Genomic DNA, 21981 nt, shown 5'->3' with positions numbered 1-21981 from the left:
CCTCTTCAAAGGAGGTGGAGAATCCATGGTGAACTATCTGAAAAACATAATTGGTGTGATATGGAGTGAAGAGTAAGGGCCTGCAGAATGAGGCACGTCGACAGCTATCCGCACCTTCAACAGCGGAACGCGAACGCTGTGTGAAAACCACTGTCGCACCAGTCTGGTAGCTGTGACACCGATGGTACCCTCTAGTCTCATCCCTCAAAGGTTTGCTGAACACGGAGAGACCAATCCGTGGTAACCAACCCGGGTTCCGTCCTGAAAGAAGATGTACAAACCGTGTTTCATTCTCCCGCAGATTCTGGAACTGGGACACTGCTTCTAGCAACAATAATTGTATACTTCTACTTGGAAGCTGCCTTTGACTCTGCGGGCCTTCAGAAACCATGGCGGTGTCTAAGGAGCAAAGGCGTCCCCCATAAATTCTTGAACCTTCTCAGGCAGCTGAAGGCCAACTCTTGCTGACGTGAGAATGTATGCAGGAAACTCTAACCCAAGTTCATCACATCAATTGGTACCTGGCAGGACTGTTGTCTTTCACCTTTCCTCTTCAACTTCGTCACTGGTACGATTATGGGAGACTCACAGTCAGCCTCTAATGGCCGAAGGCTTGAATCGTTCTTCGGGCGTCCGCTCGCAGATATCGAATATCGTTGAATTTCATCAAGCGTGGCGTAGGCGTGACAATCTTATCCGTCGAGGATCGGGTTTACAATGCTGCAGTGCGCTCTGTATTAACATTCGGGTCAGAAACGTGGCCGCTGCGCGTAGAGGACATCAAAATACTTCCTTTGTTTGACCATCAGTGTCTTTCGAGCATTATGCGAGTCTGGCGGGAACACCGGAGCTGTAATGCCGAAGTACGTCGCATGGTCTTCGGAAGAAATGACTCGACCGGAGTAGATGAACTGATCACACTGCATAGGTTGCGCTTCCTTGACTACGTGCTCCGTGACCACGAGACCAACTTCCTCAAAGGTACTTTACGCACAACCACGCGAAGGGGGAAAACGAGTCAATGGGGTCAGACAATTACTTGGCAGCGAAGTATGAAAGACTGCTAGCGAACCCAGTTGCACCGGTCATGTCTCTTGATGGGGACCCCGAGCGGAATACGTCAGTAATCGGAAACATTGTCAGACGTGGGCCAGTCGCGCCCTCCATGGCGTTCGTGTATCCACGTTATTACCTTCATTGCACAGCTCCCTTATCGCTTAAAATCTCATTTGCAAACCTGTATCTATGCATCAAATGTGTCAGCTACCGCCTCGAGTGCGCAGTAACCTACCCCACCTCTCCAAATCATCGGTGGACGAAACTGTGCCAGCTATAAGCGCACTACGCCACGTATACTATTTTGCCAGCTGATGATGATGATACCGCTGGCACTTAGGCGCTGCAACGACCAATTGGCCTAAGTCGCACGTATTTGGTCAAAGGACTGGTCGCCTTTCGGTCCACGAGGAGTTTCGATTGGTCAAAACTGTGGGCCCAACAGCCAACTGAGTTTTAGTACCTGCTGGATGCCGGTTGCCAATATCGTGTCCAGAAGGGTCCGCAGTTATTGCTGTCGTCTACAGTTTGAATACTTCGTTCTGCACATGGATCTTTCACTCGAGATTGGGCGGGCGCGGTTGAAAATTGTGATGGGCTATAATGTTTGTTTTGGTAGCTTAAACGTTGAAGAGAATGTGCGCCTAATGAAATTTCGAACTGCCGAAAGGTGATAGCTGACAAAGGTATTCATTACAGGCACTGCGATATCGTACTTTGTCGCCCTTATGGAGGCGTCAGTTACCTGTGTGGTTTTCTAGGTATCAATAAGAATTCCTGGTCTTGACAATGGCTGTTTATTTAGTCGAGTTGTTCGGACAGGCAAACATGGAAATCAACCTTTCATTTTCTTCATGTCTCTCGGTTGTTGATTACCTGAGTCGCTTCAGTTAAGTAAACCGTTGTGGACAAAAATAGGAACCTCGCGCTGGTTTGGCTCAGTTGCTGTAATGATACTGCGGGTCACGCTGCATGGAGTCAGTCATCATTACTGCCAGGAAGGCGAGTAATAACAGTGAGTCGCCGTACTGAATGAAACCCTACCATAGATTGGCTTGGGGGACTTTCACTATACCCTGCCTCATACTCCAGTCTCAGAATTTAACCGCATTATCCGGCAAATTACCTAATATGGTCATAATACAATTAAAATCTTCCGGGAATTTGATGCGGCTCGAAATGCACGTGACCTGTGTATCGGCATCAATACCAGTTCAGCTATTTCTTAGTTCCTGCAGCATTGGGTTAGGTCAGTCCTGTGCGGTTAAATGGGTCAGAATATTGAGTCACTGGATAAAGGTAAACCTCCTGGACCGCTGCCCTTTGATCTCGAACAAAACCTGCATCCCTGCTGTCTTCTGGTTAGCCTTTAGTGTTAGAGAGTAAAGGTGCGACGCCCTAGCCGACCTCCCCTATTCAACATGGGCAACTGCGATGCAGCGTTCTACCTTGAAGCTCTTCACTCACCGACCCTCCGCATTACTTCCATATTAACCCTTCCCGTTTCGTTTAGTTGTCAATTACCTAACCACTACTTTCCATCTTACCTTCTGGCGAGTAAAGTAAACCAACATTGGCCTTCAGGAAAGTCATTACGCTTTTCAGTACCCGCAATTCGTCCCAACTTGAATAACAGGACAGACAGGACTTGCACAATGTTGTTGAGTGAAAAATACAACCGACCCTTGACCTAGTAGAGGGCTATAAAAGAGATAATGAAACTTTTGGGTGCTGTCGGCGCTACTCGTCTTCCAGAATGGGGATCACGTGGTCTCCACCGCACCTTGTTGAAAACGCCACAACATGTGGCTGTTAATTGATGTCAATGGCGTTCTTGTCGCCAATTTCCACCCAGATTGCCTGGATGAGTGTCTGGGGCTGTAGATACTTTGGAATGGTTGTAGTAAGCTGTCAGTATGTCCCTTCCCTGTACACCGTTCTATTCTCTACAATAAGACTAAAATAAATGGTTGCAAGGTAGCGGAACATCACTGTTGAGCGCTGATATCATGCAGTCGACAATCATGATTCCTTTACAATCTTATCTGGCAATTTCGTTGACGGCTCATACTGGAATACTCTTTAAATTACTTGTCTGGCTGCGCCGAACCTTGATTATATTCGAGCACATCCTCCTACTTCGGTGAAACTTTTACGGTTAAGCCACAACTGCCCTTCGCTATTTCCGCATCCCATCGTTTATTCGTGTCTGTTGAGGTCATCTGAAGTGGAACCCCCATTTTGCAACGTGCAAACTGGCTTTGTCCTTGGTTAAGCTTTTCTGTGCTTCTTCGGTCTGTGGTGATGTGATGGATGCCACAGGATTCAACCAATAAAGTTGGGTTCATGTAAATAAAGAAACCAAGCCGCTTAGTTGGATGACCTTAAACTGGTTTGCCACCGGGATATGGGCGTTTTTATGTAGCATGGGACTTGCTGACAGAAAACGCGTTGTATGTTTGATTGAGTTTAATGTTTCTGCTTTCGACAGCTCTCGAATTCTTCTATTTCAGCCGACTCTTTCTTCGGATGGCTGAGTTGTTTCTAGATCCTGCCATTCGATCTTGGGTGTTCCTTCCTCTTGTCATTATCACATTTCTGTTTGGCGTTATCAGGCATTACACCACGATCTTGTTCGCCAGTGAAAAGAAACCTGAGCTAACGACTATCGGCGATAGGTACGCGTTCAGCACTTTTATTCACATTTTAAGTCATGCCCTGCTTCGAAGCCGTTTGCTTAGGGAAAATGGCAAATATATCCCCGTCAAAGTATGTTGCCCTTTGTGTATATAGTGTATCGTCTCATGACAAGGGATTTAGAATGCGGAAGTATTTCTTCAATGATAAGGAGCATGGTTATTTGCGAACTCAGAAACGTGAAAATGTCGCCGGTAACCCCATGACAGGTAAGTAGTTGACAGCATTTTGTGAACCTCACTTGCAGATCCATCTATGGCGTCGGAAATATTGAAAGGGAATGCTCTAAACATGATTCCCATGATTGTCATCGGCAGCTGGATTAATTGGGCATTCTCCGGATTTCTTACAACAAAAGTCCCTTTTCCGCTGACGTATCGCTTCAAGCCAATGCTGCAGCGTGGCTGTGAATCGCTAACATCTTTGGATGCATCTTGGTTAGTTTGAGGCGGCTGTGGACCGTTTATACTTTCCTCTTACTCTTAGGGTTAGCTCGGCCTCCTGGTACTTCCTGAATATTTTCGGTTTACGGAGTATGTACGGACTGGTGCTTGGTTCAGATAATTCGGCGGAACAACCCATGTTCTTAGCTGATCACGCACCGCCTGCTACTCAAGCTCCTCAGGATATGCAGAAAGCATTCAAAGCGGAATGGGAAGCCTTAGAATTGGTGGACCACCAATGGGCTCTGACGAACTGTGAAATGTGTCTCATAACTCAACCTCATTGATATGAAAACCTTCCTGTCCTGGTTTCACTGCTCTCGAATTCATTACTGTACCGTCTGCTCACAGTCTCATTAAAAAAACTAGACAAAGTCTGTCTCAAACGCGCTCTTGGTGAATACTTCTGTCTTTCTTCGATTGGGCAACTTTACGCCGAAAATCGACGTTTTCGATTTCCAATCCTTGGAATACTCAGAACACTTGTTCAGGTCAGTTATTAGGTTATAGGAGAGTGGCCTCTCGGACAACTACTACCTCACTGGTAGTTCGCTGTTGTGAACTTTTTAGTTCATAGATGCCGTCTTTTACGACGGCTAGCCTGAGTTATTGCTTAAAGTTTGCAGTAGATCTACAGCCCCGTATACCATTAATCAAAGAGTTCCGATGACATTTCTCTCTGGTCGAGTGAACGTGTGAGTAGGCCATACAGTTTAGATTTCCATCCATGTAACTAGACGAACGTCATCGACTGAAATACCATCCCTATAGAAAACCCCTCACTTGCAATGACACAGTGATCAGACGCGCTAGCTCGCAAGCCATCAGAAAGTTGCCCAGAATGATTAGCACTATTCGAAAGATGTAGCTCAATGCTGTTTAGGACTATACTGACATATCTCTATAAATGCCTGTGTTAGCAGTATCTCATAGTACAATCATAGGAGGCAGTGTTTCCGGGGGTGTTTGTCCTGATATCGAATATTAAGTCAAAAATAAACTCGTAAGTTACTCCTGGGGCGAAATTCCATGAACGACAAACCCAGAACTAGGTAAGCGATCGGACCCATGCATAGGTTAGTAATGGAGCGGGATTCCTTTTGAAAGAAAGCGTTCAGCTGTAGCACCCTTCCGGTGCCCAGCTGCCATGCCACCCGAGGGAAGCACGAGGGCTGGGATATTGCCAGGTTGCCCAAGTTTAGACAAGGGAGGTCGGATTCAAACCACGGACCTTCCGGTCAGTAAATTCGCGCTCTAACCACTTGGGCCATCTCGCCCCTTTTGAGGGGTTCACATGTGAACACTTACCGCAGGCTTGTGAGCTCAAGCCTCAGCAGTGTCGATTGTGAGTTCGTCTAACCTTTTGTTTGAAGCAGGCAACATTCAACTTGCCCTTTTTATGATGGTTTGGTAGCGATCTGTCAGTCGAAATGTATAAAAACTTCAGAATTTGATGTGCACCATAAAGTACTACGGTTCCATACAGTGCCACAGTACACTACTAATCCTAGCACTAGCTCCTCATACATATGGAGCCTTGAACTCTTGAAAAAAACGTGACGATGTTGCCTGCAGTGTCGAAAAGGGGACCGGTTTGGGGACATGCAAAAGTGTGTTCAAAGCCAGAAAGACTGAGAACGACGGGCAAGTAGAAGTGAAAACAAAACTACCGCTATCGTCAACCCGATCGCGGTTGTTTACGGTTTACTGTAATGGACCTAACCAACGAGACAGTAGTCCCATTTAAAATCAGCAAAACGACTATCTGGCTATTTCCTATTCACATTCAATGCTTACGTTAGTTTTCTGAGATTTTCCGAAGTGTAACCCCGGATAACAGTCACTTCCGAGTGTCGTATTTCACTGTTGTCATGGTAAGATATCCTGTGAGTGAAGCCAGTATACTCCGACTAGTCGAGAAGCATTGTACAGCTGTTTTATTCTTGTTGAGAATCATCAGCAGCGCGCATCTCACGAAACTCGGAGTTCCGCATCCACAACCGTCCGGTCAGTAGTTGAATACTTGATAGCTTGGCGAAGAGTGGCTGATCAGCAGCGTAATTAGCTCCTACGAAGACAGGACGCGGCGCTACTCACTTTCAATGACAGAAACCCTACCACGCAGTCACGCATTGACTGACTGCTCGAGGGACGGCTTCTCAGTTTGTTCATCTGGGACTACTTTACTTTGATAGTGACGGTCGATCTAACAAATTTCGATAGATATCGATATGTGCTCAGAAGACGGTCTCAGAGCTCGAAGTGGCTCAGTGGTTAGAGCGCGAATTTATTGACCGGAAGGTCCGAACCCGACCTCTGCTTCTCGACTGCTATCTAGGATTGGGATCAAAGAGCCAAGAGAATCACGTCGCTGCTAGAAAGAATTATGAGGAACTAGCTTGTAGGCCAAGTTGGGTTAAAAGGCTGTACAGTTATCTTTGGAGTACAGAGCTCTGTGGTAGGATTCTGGATTCGATAGTGATCTGAATGGTATCAGTCTTGACCGATTCAGGAGCTCTCAGCATATCACTTAGAATCTAGCTACATAACCCACAACTTTGAGCGAAGAGAAACCCGCGCGGCAATAAACTTGTCAGGCAGTGATGTAAGTCATTTGTCTCAGTGACCCACTTTCACCCATCCTCTCTTCACCTGTGTGCTAGTGAATTTGTCCAACCGTCTCATGAATTCGTGATGTTTTAGCCAACGGGACAAACGACAGAAATCCATCTTTGTTCGCTGCTTACGTGTTTACCGCGAATTCCACCAGTATCAGTAAATATATCCACGTCTACCTTCATGAGTGAAAAATAATCTGAAACACGAAGGTTTTGAATATCACCCAAAAGTTAAGTTAACATGGTCCGCTAAAATAAATTGATGCCAGTAGAGTGAAAGCTTCTAAGCTCCTTGTCGTCGGGATGTTTGTCAGGATACAATAATCGAATAAAGGTGAGTTCGATTTGTACGTGAGCGTCGTTACATATACGGTCGAGGTCCCATTCTCCTCGGATTGTTTTGCGAAACAAAAAATGATCGGCTATGGGCGTGCATATCAACACGGACACCGTCGCTCGGCGCACAACCACCGGCGTTACGCCTCTCACACTGGTGATTTCACCTCAGTTGGTTAAAAGTCTGCAATAAACTCGAACACAAAACAGGCGAAGCATGATACGACACCACCAAAAGGTGGTGCTGCAATTTTTCCTTATAAAGGCTTAAGTTGAGCCCCACGCTAACATCGTGATTTGCAGCTGGCTGACATGACCTTCGTAGCGGTCGTTAGTTTGTTCGCTGGGTTGAGCAATTTTACTGCAAATGTTCTATCACCAACTGGCGTGACGTCATCAGTGTGTCAATGCGGGCCGGAGCATAGCGGTGGGTCAGCGACTGCTCCCCAAAAAAGGACTGACGATGTTACCTTGATTGGCAATTGTATAGCTCAGCTGACAAACTAACAACCATTACCAACATTCTCCTCGATAGCCAATCATTTTCGTATTTTCCTTTGAATTTAATAATAATCCGTTCCTCTAACTGGTTTACTTTGCGAAGTTTTATTTGGACTACTTGCTGTGGACCGCTGCCGGTTCTCTGACCCTGACCAAATGGTTCTGTATCAAATATCCAAATGCACTGCTGAGATTGCATGGAACGGGCAGGATACTGCCCTGCATACGACAGTTGCTTATTTATTGTCAGCATGAGTAAAAAAGGGTTCAAAAGGCGACAATATTGCGTATGTGGTCCCAGTGAAGTGTATTGACAGTCTAGGAGGTAGAGTAAAACTCAGGGATGGAATACTGTACAACATCTGAGATATTGTTACAATAATCTGTTAAAATGATAATGAGATGCGTAGAAAAACACTGAATTCTGCACATGAACTATGAAAACGTATGGGGATAACTGCGTCCGTTCAAGTCACGAAAACTGCTGTCTGAAGAAAGAATGGAAATATATAGGGCCGTTAGACAACTGGACTACTCGAACTGTGTAATTGGATATCAACGTTGTACCTAGTTTCAGAACACCGAGCAGAAAGGACAACTACTAAAGAAAGTTTTTAGTTATGTCTCAGAAGCCTTAGCTGATTCAATTAATTTGAAACCAAACAAGAGTACCCTGCTCACCACATGCCAGAAGCAAAGTGAGCTCCCTAATTAGCGCCAACAACACGGAAATCAGCCAAGGCATGATAGAACAATGCTTCGAGCACAGATAAACGGAAAGCTTCAACTCAAGTTTAGCTAGGTACTCAGAGCATTGCGTGAGTGAAGAGATGAATAATATACTGTAAATTACTAGTGATCACATTCCTGTCTGATAGGGTTCCCCACTAACCTTCAAGGCGATGCGACAAAATCACAAAAATTCATTACACTTATTTCATCAACATCGGTGTTGTTTCGTACCCGTATGCTTTTACGTGCCATTCCCCTTAGTCATTTAGCCATGAGCAGCACCACTGTTCTAGAATGTGCGTGCAAGTTAGAATGTGTGCTCAACTGCAACCAATTTAGTGGTCACTAAAAGAACTGAAAACACACCCAAGATTCGTGGTGAATAGTAAGTTTTACTGATCTACTCATGACAGCAAACTTGCACGTCATGCGTAAAACCGATGTATATGATGTCACAACTTACTTCCGACTAGTATCGTTGGTGGATCGAACAGAAGCCGACGTACCATGTGACAGTCACTTCCTCGACTTCAACGCAGACAATCTCGTCTGACGACCCGACTGTTTAATGGTTGTAGACCCCTTTGACGGTCTGCCACGCTTGCGTGTCAAAGCTTGTGGGTGCGGCGGTGCGGAAGTAGAGGGAGAGAGTGTTGACGTCGAAGTTAAAGATGGAGTGGATGAACGGGTGGAGGTTTTGATGGCGGATTTGGTTGTTTTTTGATGGGATTTCGGTTGTCTAGTACGTGAAGCCAATGCAACCTGGACAAGCTCTCTCTTTGAAGGTGCTGATCGAACGTTCGGTTTCTTTGATACGGTTGTGAAACGCGAAGATTCTACTCGAAAAGGGGGTGATTTGGATGGCGATTTGTTGAGTCGCTGACACTTCACACGACTCATTGATAAATGCATCGTGTGCTCTTTTGGTGAGCTACCACCCGTATCTAATCTCACCTCAGAAGTATCCAAGACAGTATGCATGCGTTTCCTTGGAGTAGTTTGGTCGGGCGATAAACTACGATCCACTAAGGTGGATGGTTGTTCAGTTCCCCCAATCGCGGATACAGATTCTGTGGCTGCAGCTGACGACACTCTTTTCGGCAACGCGTACGACATTAGTTTGGTTTGTCTAGTGGCTACGGAACACGTAGGTTTCCCGCTAGAAGCAGCTGCCACTGTGGTAGCCAATGTTTGTACCGGTGGACCACAGGATTGTGAAGGAACTGGCTGGGATAGATTGTCAACGTCTTCTTTGGATTCGGACCTAATGAGAATTGCGGTAATAACAATAATAATAACAACACCAAATTATGCAAATAATCCCACCTAAGGAGGCCGTAGTGGGGGCTGAGTAAGTGTCGTATGAAAAAAGCTCTTCTCTAAAGCTGTACTCAGTCGGCGATATGAGGCGAACTCACACAAAACGCTTCAAAGTGGAATTGACGGAGGCTAACCTTTGCCACCACCAAGGTATAGCAGGATCCGCTACAATGTCCATTCTTGACTTGTACAAACAACTCACTTGCCAACATTTGAGTATGTTTGGCTACATCCATCAGAAGCTGACAGTCTTTTAAATGGCGTCTTTGACACTTCTGTGTAGTAGGTCGGGCTCATCAGTGGAAGCCACTTCAATTATACTTCCCAGTGATTCATGTCTAGGGTTTTGTGATCCCAATTTCAACGGTCAAAAAATCGGTGTTGTTGGGCATTGCATCGCACTGTACATATTAGTGTACCCTCGCGCCGGTTCCTAAGTGACTCCTGTTTAAACACCACACATTCTGACGACAGGGTCAAAACTTTGGCAGCTCGACTAAACTTTACTCAGCTGGTAAAGTGAGACCGTCAGTTTTAGCGTGGAAAAAGTTACTCGGTAGAATCACAAAACAATTTTTCACAGTGCCATTTGAGCACATCCGGAAAATATGCTTTTCGTGCTTGAAGAACTTCAACTATTTTCCGCCATGGAATAGTTCGGATTACGAAATACGTAAACGTTACTCAAATTCTCACCAAAAACCTTTAGTGGATGCATGAAAGTTAACTTATTTCCAAGCTATGGCTCCCGAGGCCTAGCTTCAGAGGACCTCATATCGTGATGGTTCACGACTACTTCTATTAGCAGTTTTCGTATTGAGGATATTCGAAAATAATGGGGTTACAGAGCTCATTTCGCTGCAAGATGAAATCGCTATTTTTTCTCATTAGTTGCACTGCTGAGACATCAGACTGGCACATCACTGTATAATGTCACATCACAAGTATAATGTCTTAAGGTTACACTGCATTGCTGAGACAGCATCCATGAACAAGAAAAAACGTAGACATCAGTGAGGCTCATGAAAGTGATCAAAGCGAAAGAGTAGGTTTTGAAACAAGTGCTTTAGTTAAAGTGTACTCATTAGAATGGTCTAATTTTAAGAACGGAAGTTTCCCTTAGTGGGGTTCGAAAACACCCGCTGATTCGCACGAGGGATGACAGACGGGGTCCGCAACGGGAAACGTTAATAACTCAGTTTGTACTGATAACCTTGGATTTGTTTGCTGAGCTAAGCAAAGTTGAGATAACACCATAAGTGTGCTATAGGTGGTGTCGCTTGGAGCGAGGGTATCACTCCATACAAAAAACAGCGTGACGAACGTCCTCCACCTGACTGCAACCACCATACGCTTTGCTTTGTAGACTTTATACGCGAACGAACTAAGGTTTACCATAAGGCCTCAACCGACCCAGTTTGTCCCAAGCCAATACCGAGCGGTAGTTGCACCAAAGTGTTTTCCAGCGAAGTACACTCCAAACACGTGTTTACACAAAACGAAATTCGAGCGTAGGTTTGTTGGAACGATTTATCGAAGTATCAGTGCTACTATTTTTTCCTGGACGAGATATCTGCTAAATGCTGGCACATGGTTTTCATCAATGCGATTTGGTATGCCGTGGATTAGTTTCATTAAGCATTATCGTTGCCGATTTCGGCCTTCTGATACAGAATCCACTGGCATGAGAAAAAAGGTGGGAAGAAGTAGGCGCCTTTGAATTGACGGAATGGATACAGTTGCTCGTTTAGAGGTGAGTGGATGTTATGAACAGCACAGAATGACTAACCGACTCTTAAATCCAGTCGGATCAAGCTGAAGTATTCCTTCAACAAATTGCGGGGTATTCAGTCTGACGGATTTCGTATATTCATATGCAATACAGAAAAATGTTCTGTTGACAAATCCTGATCAGTTAGCCAGCACAAGACCCATTTAAGTTTATAAAAACCTATTATGCTCACTACACAATTTCCAAAAACAGCACTGTCTATTACGTTTTGCTTTTTGCCAAGAGGGGTAACAATATCGATAAAACACGAATTATAGCTATACCTACATAAACTCTGGGAAACAGCAGTCCTTACTTGGGGATACCTTAGGAACACCATGAATATTTCTTATGTGAGTGTTGTACATAAGCTTACCGGACACATTGTGAAACATCATAATAGTAAACTGATCGCAGTTTGGGAAAAGTTGTGAAGTCTCAATGCTTTGGGACAGCGGAGATAACGATGGTACCTGTCTTCAAACAGAAGTGTGAATTCGGTTGGCTACCGATTCGCTATGGTTTGTACTCGTTGGCGATGAATCCTGATCTCCACAGCTGGAGCTAAAAAATCACACACTGCTTCTCCAGTACGGTAACATTTTTAAGGTCTTTGAATTTCCAAGCAATAATGTTGGTATGTTTACCAAGTGTGAAAAGAGGCTACATACCCGGATGCAGCTGGGGCACGTCGTTTATCCTTGAGTAACTCTGTAGGTATCAGATACTTTCCCGTATGGGTGTCTTTTCTAGGAGTGAACTGTATCAGTGGTGTGCGGACGACGTTCGTCAGACTGCCAGCATCCCGAGACGAAGAATTCAGTAGTTGCTCAAAGTCAGGGTTTCTGAATGTTGTCGGCGTGGCGACAAATAGGGATTTCGGTAGTTTCACGTCAATTATATAATCTTTGATTGTAAGGTCGGAACATCGAGTGAGCAACAGACCAAGTGCCACATCGCAAGTGAGGTAGAGTTTCTGAATGAGAAGAACAGGGGATATAACATGTGGACGCCAGTAGGGGGCTTAAGAACAACATTTACATTACCGTTCAAGGGTATGGAACACAAAATTACCCAGGATTGTCATATCAGCTGCAAAAATCTACTGTAATTCAGCCATAGAATGTCACGCGATGATGAAACAATGCTTTCAAGTTGCTCATAACTGGTCGTCAATACTCAATAGTTGAAAAAAACAAAGTAGCAAAAAATGGAACGGAAATCCGGTGGGCTGCGACCTTCAACTTACTGTGTTGGCGATAGGATCTTCCGGGGCCAGTGCATCCCGAGTATGCTTGATTCGCTCGATGATTTTCCGAATAAACAAGAAATTGTGTCCACGTGTGACAATTGGCTCCATAACAAACCACAACGAACTGAAATGAGTAATGAAAAGAAAACTGATAGGGAAATAAAGAAGAGTGGTCTGCTATAGCCAGCAGGCCGGAATTCCCATAACCCAAACTAACCATTGTGATGAGGGTCTTTCAAGGGCTATGCAGTGTTGTAAATCAAATGATAGACTAAATTCAGAGGTCCAAATGATAACTCCACATCAGGTGGCCATGTATTCACTGACTCCTCGACTTCTTAGAAAGAAGTTACACATCCGGTGAAATCATCCTTCTGAGCTGCTATTGTTTCATGGCAACGTTATATTTAACAGAGAGTTCATCTTGTCAGAAGAAGGATAATTTCACAGGATGAGAAGTCGCTGCTGGTGATTCCCAACAAGAACAAAACAGTTGTACAATGCTTCTCGACTATTCGGAGTAAACTGGCTTCACTCACAGGATATTTTACCATGACAACAGTGAGATACGATATTCGGAAGTGATTGTTATCCGGGGTTACACTTCGGAAAATCTCAGAAAATTAACGTAAGCATTGAATATGAATAGGAAATAACCAGATAGTCGTTTTGCTGATTTAAATGGGACCAGAAAATTAACGTAAGCATTGAATATGAATAGGAAATAACCAGATAGTCGTTTTGCTGATTTTAAATGGGACTACTGTCTCGTTGATTAGGTCCATTACAATAAACCCTGCATTCTTGAAGATCAATAGCGCGTTTGGGCGACTGTGGTGCTTGATTTTATCCGACCCATAGTAAGATAGTTGACAGCTAGGCTTATCACTCAGCATGGGCCGTGCGACAAACGGCAAGTTGATTGACGGAGGATTTGCACAGATGGACAGAATGATAGCTTGTTTGTCTCCCAATTAGTTCCATTTCAACAAGCAGGTTTTTCAACTCATCTAGGCCACACTAATCAGTGAGCCGTCAGTAGACTAATTAAGAAGTAAGCGGGGAGCACTTGGAACCAGTAACACTGTCAAAGACAACAGTTCGAAAGCTAAACTTACCAACCTATGGTGCGAAATCCTGTGTTCGAAATGTCAATTGCTCTATTTAGTTATGCGTTGAAATTCACCCGAAATGGTGCGAGGTGCCATTTACCCTCTGGCAACTCAAAAGTGCTCGGCTTCCGTCTTACGAGTTTGGCTACCCATTTCATAGGACGTGATGAATTTTGACAGAACTAGAAAACCTCCATCCTAAGGGGACATGTACACCGCGTGAACTTAATGAGCACATGGACGCGCCTCATTTCATCTGAACACTAGCCGAACGGTGGCAGACTCGGAACTGAATATTACCGATTCTCACATTATCAGGAATCATTGTTAGCCTGGCGAGTAACATTTTATCGCCTATTTCCCAAACTCCAGACACAGGCCCAGAATTTCAACAGAACTTGATAACAGTCTAACTGATGTGGTACAGTGCATAGGATTTCAAATTGCTGGAATACATTCGGCTATCCCACTCAAAATATAGTGTACGGCAAACATCTATCCTCGGGGTGTTTCAGTAAATCCTGAAATGACCGGCCCGGAATACGAGTCTGACCGGTCCGTTATCTGCTTTATATGCGCTGATGAATAAGCCCCATCGATTACGTTCTCGTTCACTGAGCATCAGCAAAGATATCTAAAGCCTGCTCTCAAAACACCCGCACCGGAGCTTCTGCATGGGTTCCCAGTAAGGTGACTTGGAGGTCATGTGTAAACAACCGAAGAACGAAATACCTTGCTTAGCTCGCTCCTACCGAGTTACTAGTTCTCAATGAATTATATCACCCTACCATAGTGCACGGTGGGGTAACAATGGATGAGCACAAACTCAAACGTCTCTAGTCTGGGGAGGAGGAGGGAGAGCAGAAATAAGCCAACCGGATATAAGGTTTCCAGTTAAAACCTTAGGAACATGTTCTTCACTAGTGTGGGGAAAGAATTGATGCATCTTATTGTTGGTGTACTGGACCGTGCAACACAAATTCACAAAAATACAGGTTACATGTAAGCAAACGAGTTACGGGCTACACAACCAAAACCACATTGCTCGTTTCGCTAAGAAATCCAGTGAATCACGACTTACGCTTTGATCCGATTGAGACTGTCAACATCATTGGGCTCAGTCCACTCAGGAACGTGTGCCAACAGGTAGATTACATATGGTAGTACAAACTCAGGAAGAAGAGCGTACAGGAATTCTGACAAAGCGGGTAAATACGAAACATGAGGAGGTGTATGATATGTGTACCAAAAATCTTGCACTCAAAAACAAGAGGGAATGTTTCATAATCAAAACACAAGCAAAAGTCAAGACTAAAGGAATCGTATTGTACAAATGTGCTACGAAAGCTTTGTTTTCTTCTTTAGTAATCGTCTTCGGAAGTAATGGCACTGAACGACAGCTAGAACAACTATGCAGATAGGAACGCTGGTTCTGTTTCTAATGTTCCGCCCGAAAAAAGTCAGTAGATATTAGTAACTTCTGCGACGTAAGCATGAAGAAACACACGAAACCACTCGCCAAATAACCACCGTAAAAATGGAGGATCGGTTACTTACTTGGATCACTCAAGCGGGATGGGTGGCGATCGAGGAAGTCTCGACGACGCTGAATATTTGCGGCTAACAACTGTTTGGCACGCTGCTTAAACATCGCATCCGGGACATTCGGTGCGTGCGCGAACATAGCCATATATTCCAGGGGTAACCGAAGTCTGTAGAGGCCTTGATTAAGTTTGGTCAAGAAATGTGAACGGACTTGGGGACAAGGATCCTGAAAAGTGAGCACAAACATGTGATGTGACAGTTAGGCACCAGTATCTACTGCCGATGCATTGTTGTTCACGATGAGGATGATTATGTTGTACTAATGGTGTTAACCGAAGTTGATGCATTCTGACAAAGTCGTTTTTTAGCTGATCACTTGAAGGAAATATCAGTCCCCCTAGGAAGCTGCTGTTTTGGTCGAACCCTCGGAGTAAGATAATTGTGGTACCATTAAAAGTGGAACGGCTTGTGTGATAAAAGCAAAGCACTTACACGTAAGATGTATGTCATCGATTGATACCAGTCCACCTCAATACTGTCAACGTAACATTGCGAATGGGCCAGCTTTAACCACGACGTGGCGGCGACCAATCGCATTCGTGACATCTCACCCGGTCTGCAAAGAAAGCAGAGGTGATACAAACTTGCACTGGCTGTTTTCTCATCAATTTAACATAGCCGAATACAGACAGAGCGTTCCCATGGACTTATTGTACCAACCACTCATCAAATAGTTAAAAAAAAAACTGGCGATAAGAGCTTACGCGCCAATTTTTCTTGACCTGTCAGATCTCCGTTGTGGATAATGATTCGGTGCAACAGTCGAATGACGGCTTGTGCTACCGGTTTCTCCTCGATCTTCAGTCCTCGAAGCCAGCTGCTCATGAGCTTGGTCGCTGAAATCTGCCACAAGGTAAATATGAGGAAAAACAACCTGATGAGAGACGTATCATGTGCAGTTGTTTCATAACGGCATACTTATTGTCTGTTTTCCACGGTTAACGAAAGTAAACCAATGCAAAATTGAAGTGCATGCCGCGTTGGGAGCATCTTTGAAGACAGCGGTTCCAACAATAATGATGCACACTGCGTTCGTCGATGGTAATGAGTAGGTTAGGAGATCACAAAATCTGTCGACTGAAAATGCTGCCATCAGGAAGTACGACGTCGACGGTCGAAAGCTGGACGGTTGGCGAAGGCATGGTACGACTCATTTTAAGCTAGGATTTCAGCAAATTGTTGCCACTACGCTAAAAAGCATACATTTCCGGAAACAAACGGCAGTAGACATTTTCAAATGAGTTAACCCGCTTATCGTCCTAAGTTAATGAAGCTAACCTCTTTCTCGCACACAACAGGTGGCTGATGATACAATTGAGGAATTCTATTTACCTTGGCACGAGTAGATTGGGGAACACAGCCATCGGGAATCCAGTCAGCTGCTGAGTTCGAATGTGTAGTAGTCTGATTTTGCTTTCGCTTGACAGCATTCGACCGATCGGGCGAGCCAACCTTCCCGAACTCTTCAATCTCTGAATCACGAGCAAGCACGTCTGGGATCAACGATTTGGTGGTAAACTGTTTGAATTCCCGGTTGTACACACCAGGTAAACGTAAGGCGATGCGTCCAAGAGCAGTCAGGCACGCAATATAGTCGGGGGAGGCGGAGGGACATGCAAGACAAACCTGGGAAATTTGGAATAAACTATATAGTTCGATAAGATAAACAACCAGAGTGTCATTATTACACTTCAAACAGAATTTCGATGACTACTCAAGCTAAATGAGTGTATTTCCAGGCCAGGCTCTCCAGCAAATAAAAGGAACAGATATAGGTCGTTGGAACGTGTTTGTCGTGCAGGGTTGTACCACGAGCATACACCATCACATCATGGATAAAATCACAGATGACCGGTTGTGATTCTTCTCAACCCATGGCAGATAGTGTAATGTATTATTGCAGCCAGGAATGCACTTACTTTTCTTGATCAGGCGGTATTAATTCAATGGTTGTCCGTAAAATACACGATAGATTACACTGGGTATAAACAGGGATATTTATTTTTTAGGAGCAGTGAAAAACTGTTGCACCTGATGTAGTTACCACCACTGACAGCAATATACAGGCAATAAATGTTGACGCAGTATGGGAAGTTAATTTCCACAAATTATGAATGCTAATCGCAAGAGCTGCGAACTTACTGTACCACACTGTCATCTACTGCCTCGCCCCCCAAATGGTTTGAGGAACGGCTATCGTTAGTAATAGCGACTTTGATGAAGAAAAGCAGTGCATGTGGCAGAAACAGTCAATCAATTAACTAACTGTCCAACTTCTATTGGGTTTGAAACCAAGTCACACCAAACGAAAGCTGGGATGAAACAAACCTTGACGATCTCATCGACTGCCTCTTTGATCTCCACTTCAGTTGCCAACCGAAAACGTTGAGCACTTTTATATAGAGCCAATAATGCCTGAATGGCAAGCTTAGCTCTTCGGCGCTCTCGACGCCAAGCGAGACCGGCGAGATATACACTACGTTGGCTGACCTCTCGTTTTAGCCTTCCTCGAGCAGGTTTACCTATAGCAGTGTAGAGAAAAATATTGAAAACTGGAGAAGTCCATAAAAAGTGAATGGTTATGTGATGCAAATAACGCCGCGGTCTGAGATACGCTGACGCACCAAAACCGCTTATTTGTTTTGCCCCCACCAAGTAGAGTTATTACTAAAACTCCTATTCCTTTAATCCCTTGATGAGTTAAGAAAGCACTGTTAATAGTAAAGAAACACCGTGAGAGATCTGGGGCGTTGTGGTTTGTTGACGGTGGTGAAGATCGTGAACTGAGATAGTTCTCTTCTTGCACCATATTGACACTGAGGCCTTAAATGAATTCGTCCATCCACAAAGCACCTGGCTGAGATACATTGAAGAAATACTTGCCTTCCTAAGCTGCTCGAACGAACAACAGCGTAAAATTCACGATGGAAACTGAGATTGAGCAGAGAACCCTTGGTTTCTTGGACAGCAAACACTAACCGTGGATTCTCACTGATATTTTACGGAAAACTCGCACATTTAGACAGGTTCTTGCATTATTAGTCCTCGCATCCACAATCCGTCAAACGCATAGTTGTCGGATGGTTGGTGAACCATGTCAGAAAACTATGCTTGAATGAGTTCATACGGGCGGATGAACTGAAACAACTCAGTACGGTACTATAGCAAAATAAATAACCCATAAGGCTTATTGTCCAACAAACGGATAAAACGCTACCCGGGACGGTGAAACGGAGAGATGAGAGCGTGCTGGTCACCGTGGGAATACCCTATAGAAATGGCACGTGAGCGCCACTTGACATCCACAATCCGTCAAACGCATAGTTGTCGGATGGTTGGTGAACCATGTCAGAAAACTATGCTTGAATGAGTTCATACGGGCGGATGAACTGAAACAACTCAGTACGGTACTATAGCAAAATAAATAACCCATAAGGCTTATTGTCCAACAAACGGATAAAACGCTACCCGGGACGGTGAAACGGAGAGATGAGAGCGTGCTGGTCACCGTGGGAATACCCTATAGAAATGGCACGTGAGACGCCACTTGAAAGATACTTCTGGACTATAATATTAGAGCATTCTCGTAAGAGCTAAGGACTTTATGGAACCGAAACACGGAACAAAGCGGGCCTACCAAATTCCCTGCGCGGAATGTCCGGTCAGATACATAGGCCAGAGAGCCAAGCAACTACGTGCGAATCACGGAGCATATACAATATGCGCGTTTTCCTCTATGAGTTGAAAAATTGAACGCGACTCGGTGATTTGATTCCATGCGCTTGAGTCGAGCCATCAAATCAATTTTGATGGTACGTGCTTACTCCAGTCAGGAATCAGGTCATACGTAGCAGGGTCGTGTGTTGAAGCACTACAGATCACACAACCGAACTGTATCAACCATAGTGACGGCGCCAGCGTCCCGCCTATCTGACTTGGACAGTAGGCATAGAAACCAGATGTCAAGTAGGAATCTCAACAAGGACGCATCACAGCCAACGCAACAACGAACGGAGTAACCTCGTGGTCAAGGTTCACACAACCACGCGTACGCGCACATATACGATACACCCACATCTACGTGCCCTTAGGAACATCAATCAGAAGACATAATGGCGGACAAAAATGACGCTGCTGGTATTCAATCGATTGTGGGAATCCTTGAAAAGGGTTGCACAGAGCAACCGAGACTTTGGACTATAACATTCTATCCCACTACGCTGTGTTTTTACTTTATCAGTTTAGACCCGAAAAACCAGCATCACCGAGCGCAAGATCCGTTAAAATCAAACAATCTGCTCTGATGCGGAACCAAACACCCAGGATGCTAGCATTCGGCTAGGCAATGCTGAATAAACTGAGACAGTCGGTTGTGTGTGCCCAAGAGGATTGACTCGAAACACTTGTCTACCTGGATATTAACTTCCGACCACCCTTCGTTCATTTAGGAGATCTTCACGTATTTTCTTCAAACTGCAATGGTTGTGTAGCGGAAGGGTGGTGAGGGTGAAAGAAGTACTAACATTACATTATTACTTGCTACGTAACACCGAATGTGTTTCTCCTCAATAAGATCCCAGAGCCATGGGTAAGTCACCTCATTCTCCGATGCATTAAGCACGAAGAACAGGCGGATCCAGAAAATCGGTGTCTGTAATAATTATGAAACAAACCGTAGCAAAACGGTAAAGTGAGGCGAAACCGCAAAGATCGAGAGCCATTTCTAATCAAACACAGACTTTTTGGTGTACGCTGAGCTAAACACATGAAACAGCAACGCATGAAACTGTGAAAGTGAATTGGACGTTTCATCCCATGATAACTACTTAGTTTATTGTAAACGTTGATATCATGCCATAGCAGCATCCCCACTCGAGATATCGCATCGAATCTTGAACAATGAGAACTCTGCGGCAAACAAGATAGTTGTCACCCCACTGATAGTAAACCTGACGTTAAGCTTCTAAAACGTGCTTGACAAGCAGATACGTAATGTCACCATGGTGTCCCTCTGGTTGCTAACTATGGCATCAACTACACCAAAACAAAAGTATCACACCAATAGCCTCCCTTCTCACTACAGTGGACGAGAGAATACACCACCATACATATGTCGATAACATGTGGAAATCCTCAAACCTAACAATAACAGACGAAAACTAGTTGGTTGGGTAATTTAAGTTCAAAAACGGTATTTAGGTGGGGTCTCACCTTCCTCAAGACGAGCTCCGTTCGGTAAAGGAGGTAGGGTCTGTAGTGCAGAATCTACCGGACAAGGAACTGGTGGGAACTGTCGAGTCATGCCGGTAGAACAGAAGTTCTTCAGTAGGGGTAAAAGATCCTTTGTACAGTCAATCAAATCGTAAGCGGAATCAGTATGAAGTGGATACGAACAAAAGTCAGGAACTTCTGAACCATTATCGCATAGTGGTCCGGGTCCATTAAGTAGGGAGCAAAAAACCTGTCAAGCAGGGGATGGACAGAGGATTGGCATTGAACTGTTCGGTAAGTGAATATAATACAGAGAAATAAAGTTGTCACAGAGATAATTTATGAAGAGAAACCCAAATGGTAACCGGTGTTTTCTAGTCCGATGTGGACGCTGACGTATGGATGAGCTCCTTCAATATTACCGTTCAATTTACGAAGTGCTAAATGGACTTCCCCTCCACCATACGAAACTGAATGGCGTCAAAAATGTAAAAAAACGAATTCCAAAGATCAGGGGTCAAGGTAAGCATTCGATTCATCCGTACTCACGCTTAGTGCCAGTTCATGAGTCGTTTGCGGATCAGCTTCCTGTGTTGTTGTTGTTGGTGCCGTTGTCGTAGAAGACCCGCGAGGCGGCGCCGCCATGTCCGCAGATATCGAGTCGTCCGACAGGATGTTGATCAGGTAACTCGCCAACCCCTCAGTTGGTAGTATTCCCTGTGACAGACATGAAACAGTTATCGAAACACTGCATTTTCCACCATACACACAGTAAAACAATTTTAAGGTGCTTCAAATTTTGTAACGAGTCTACGTTGCCTTGGAATCATACATCAACAGTTCCCAATATGGTCCAAATACGCAATCGCCCGGACAAAACGATATACAAAGGAGGATTCTGGTAAAAAGTTTTATGAGTGACTCCATGAGAGAGATCCGCCATATAAGGCGCATGAAAAAGACAGAATAGGTTTGCGGTGTTTATGATTCGAGGAGAGAGGAATATGTGTACCCTGTAGGACTGCAACTTTTCCTTATTTTCAGGATGAAAGCACTTCATATCAGCAGAAGCCAAGAGGCCAGCGTTATTGTCGCTCATTCCATTGCTCATGCCAGGAACAGTGTAGACCATCCAGCCACTCGAAATTAGTTCTTTTATCAATTTCTGAAAATTCAGTGTCACGAATAACCCTATAAAGATAGTGAATTCGTAATTTCATATATATATATATATATATATATATATATATATATTCCTCACACTGTATTGGGGGGGGGTGGCAAACTCATCTGATGTAAAGAGGTGAACTGCTGATTAAAACTGTCT

General features: G+C 44.5%; 2 protein-coding genes across 2 annotated transcripts in view; one reads left to right on the top strand and one right to left on the bottom strand.

Moving 5' to 3' along the window:
* Window positions 1-3567: 3567 nt before the first annotated feature.
* Window positions 3568-4483, top strand: T265_15585 (hypothetical protein; the record flags this gene model as incomplete). Its single annotated transcript, XM_009178684.1, has 4 exons — window positions 3568-3734; window positions 3877-3962; window positions 4001-4190; window positions 4240-4483. The coding sequence occupies 4 exons, from the start codon at window positions 3586-3588 to the stop codon at window positions 4481-4483; spliced, it is 669 nt and encodes a 222-aa protein (XP_009176948.1).
* Window positions 4484-8107: 3624 nt separating this feature from the next.
* The window catches only part of T265_11878 (hypothetical protein), a gene marked incomplete at both ends in the record, with an annotated part of 45920 nt that continues 32046 nt past the window's right edge, over window positions 8108-21981 (bottom strand). The window contains 12 exons of the mRNA XM_009178683.1: window positions 8108-8139; window positions 8847-9647; window positions 12146-12450; window positions 12724-12850; window positions 14920-15034; window positions 15396-15609; window positions 15876-15999; window positions 16148-16286; window positions 16784-17069; window positions 17772-17965; window positions 20655-20904; window positions 21204-21371. Of these exons, the coding sequence (XP_009176947.1) occupies window positions 8900-9647; window positions 12146-12450; window positions 12724-12850; window positions 14920-15034; window positions 15396-15609; window positions 15876-15999; window positions 16148-16286; window positions 16784-17069; window positions 17772-17965; window positions 20655-20904; window positions 21204-21371 (2670 nt within the window). The remainder of the gene's footprint in view (window positions 8140-8846; window positions 9648-12145; window positions 12451-12723; window positions 12851-14919; window positions 15035-15395; window positions 15610-15875; window positions 16000-16147; window positions 16287-16783; window positions 17070-17771; window positions 17966-20654; window positions 20905-21203; window positions 21372-21981) is intronic.

Source organism: Opisthorchis viverrini (genome assembly GCF_000715545.1).
Source record: "Opisthorchis viverrini unplaced genomic scaffold opera_v5_619, whole genome shotgun sequence".
Classification (NCBI taxonomy): domain Eukaryota; kingdom Metazoa; phylum Platyhelminthes; class Trematoda; order Opisthorchiida; family Opisthorchiidae; genus Opisthorchis; species Opisthorchis viverrini.
This window is presented reverse-complemented; position numbering and strand designations above follow the sequence as displayed.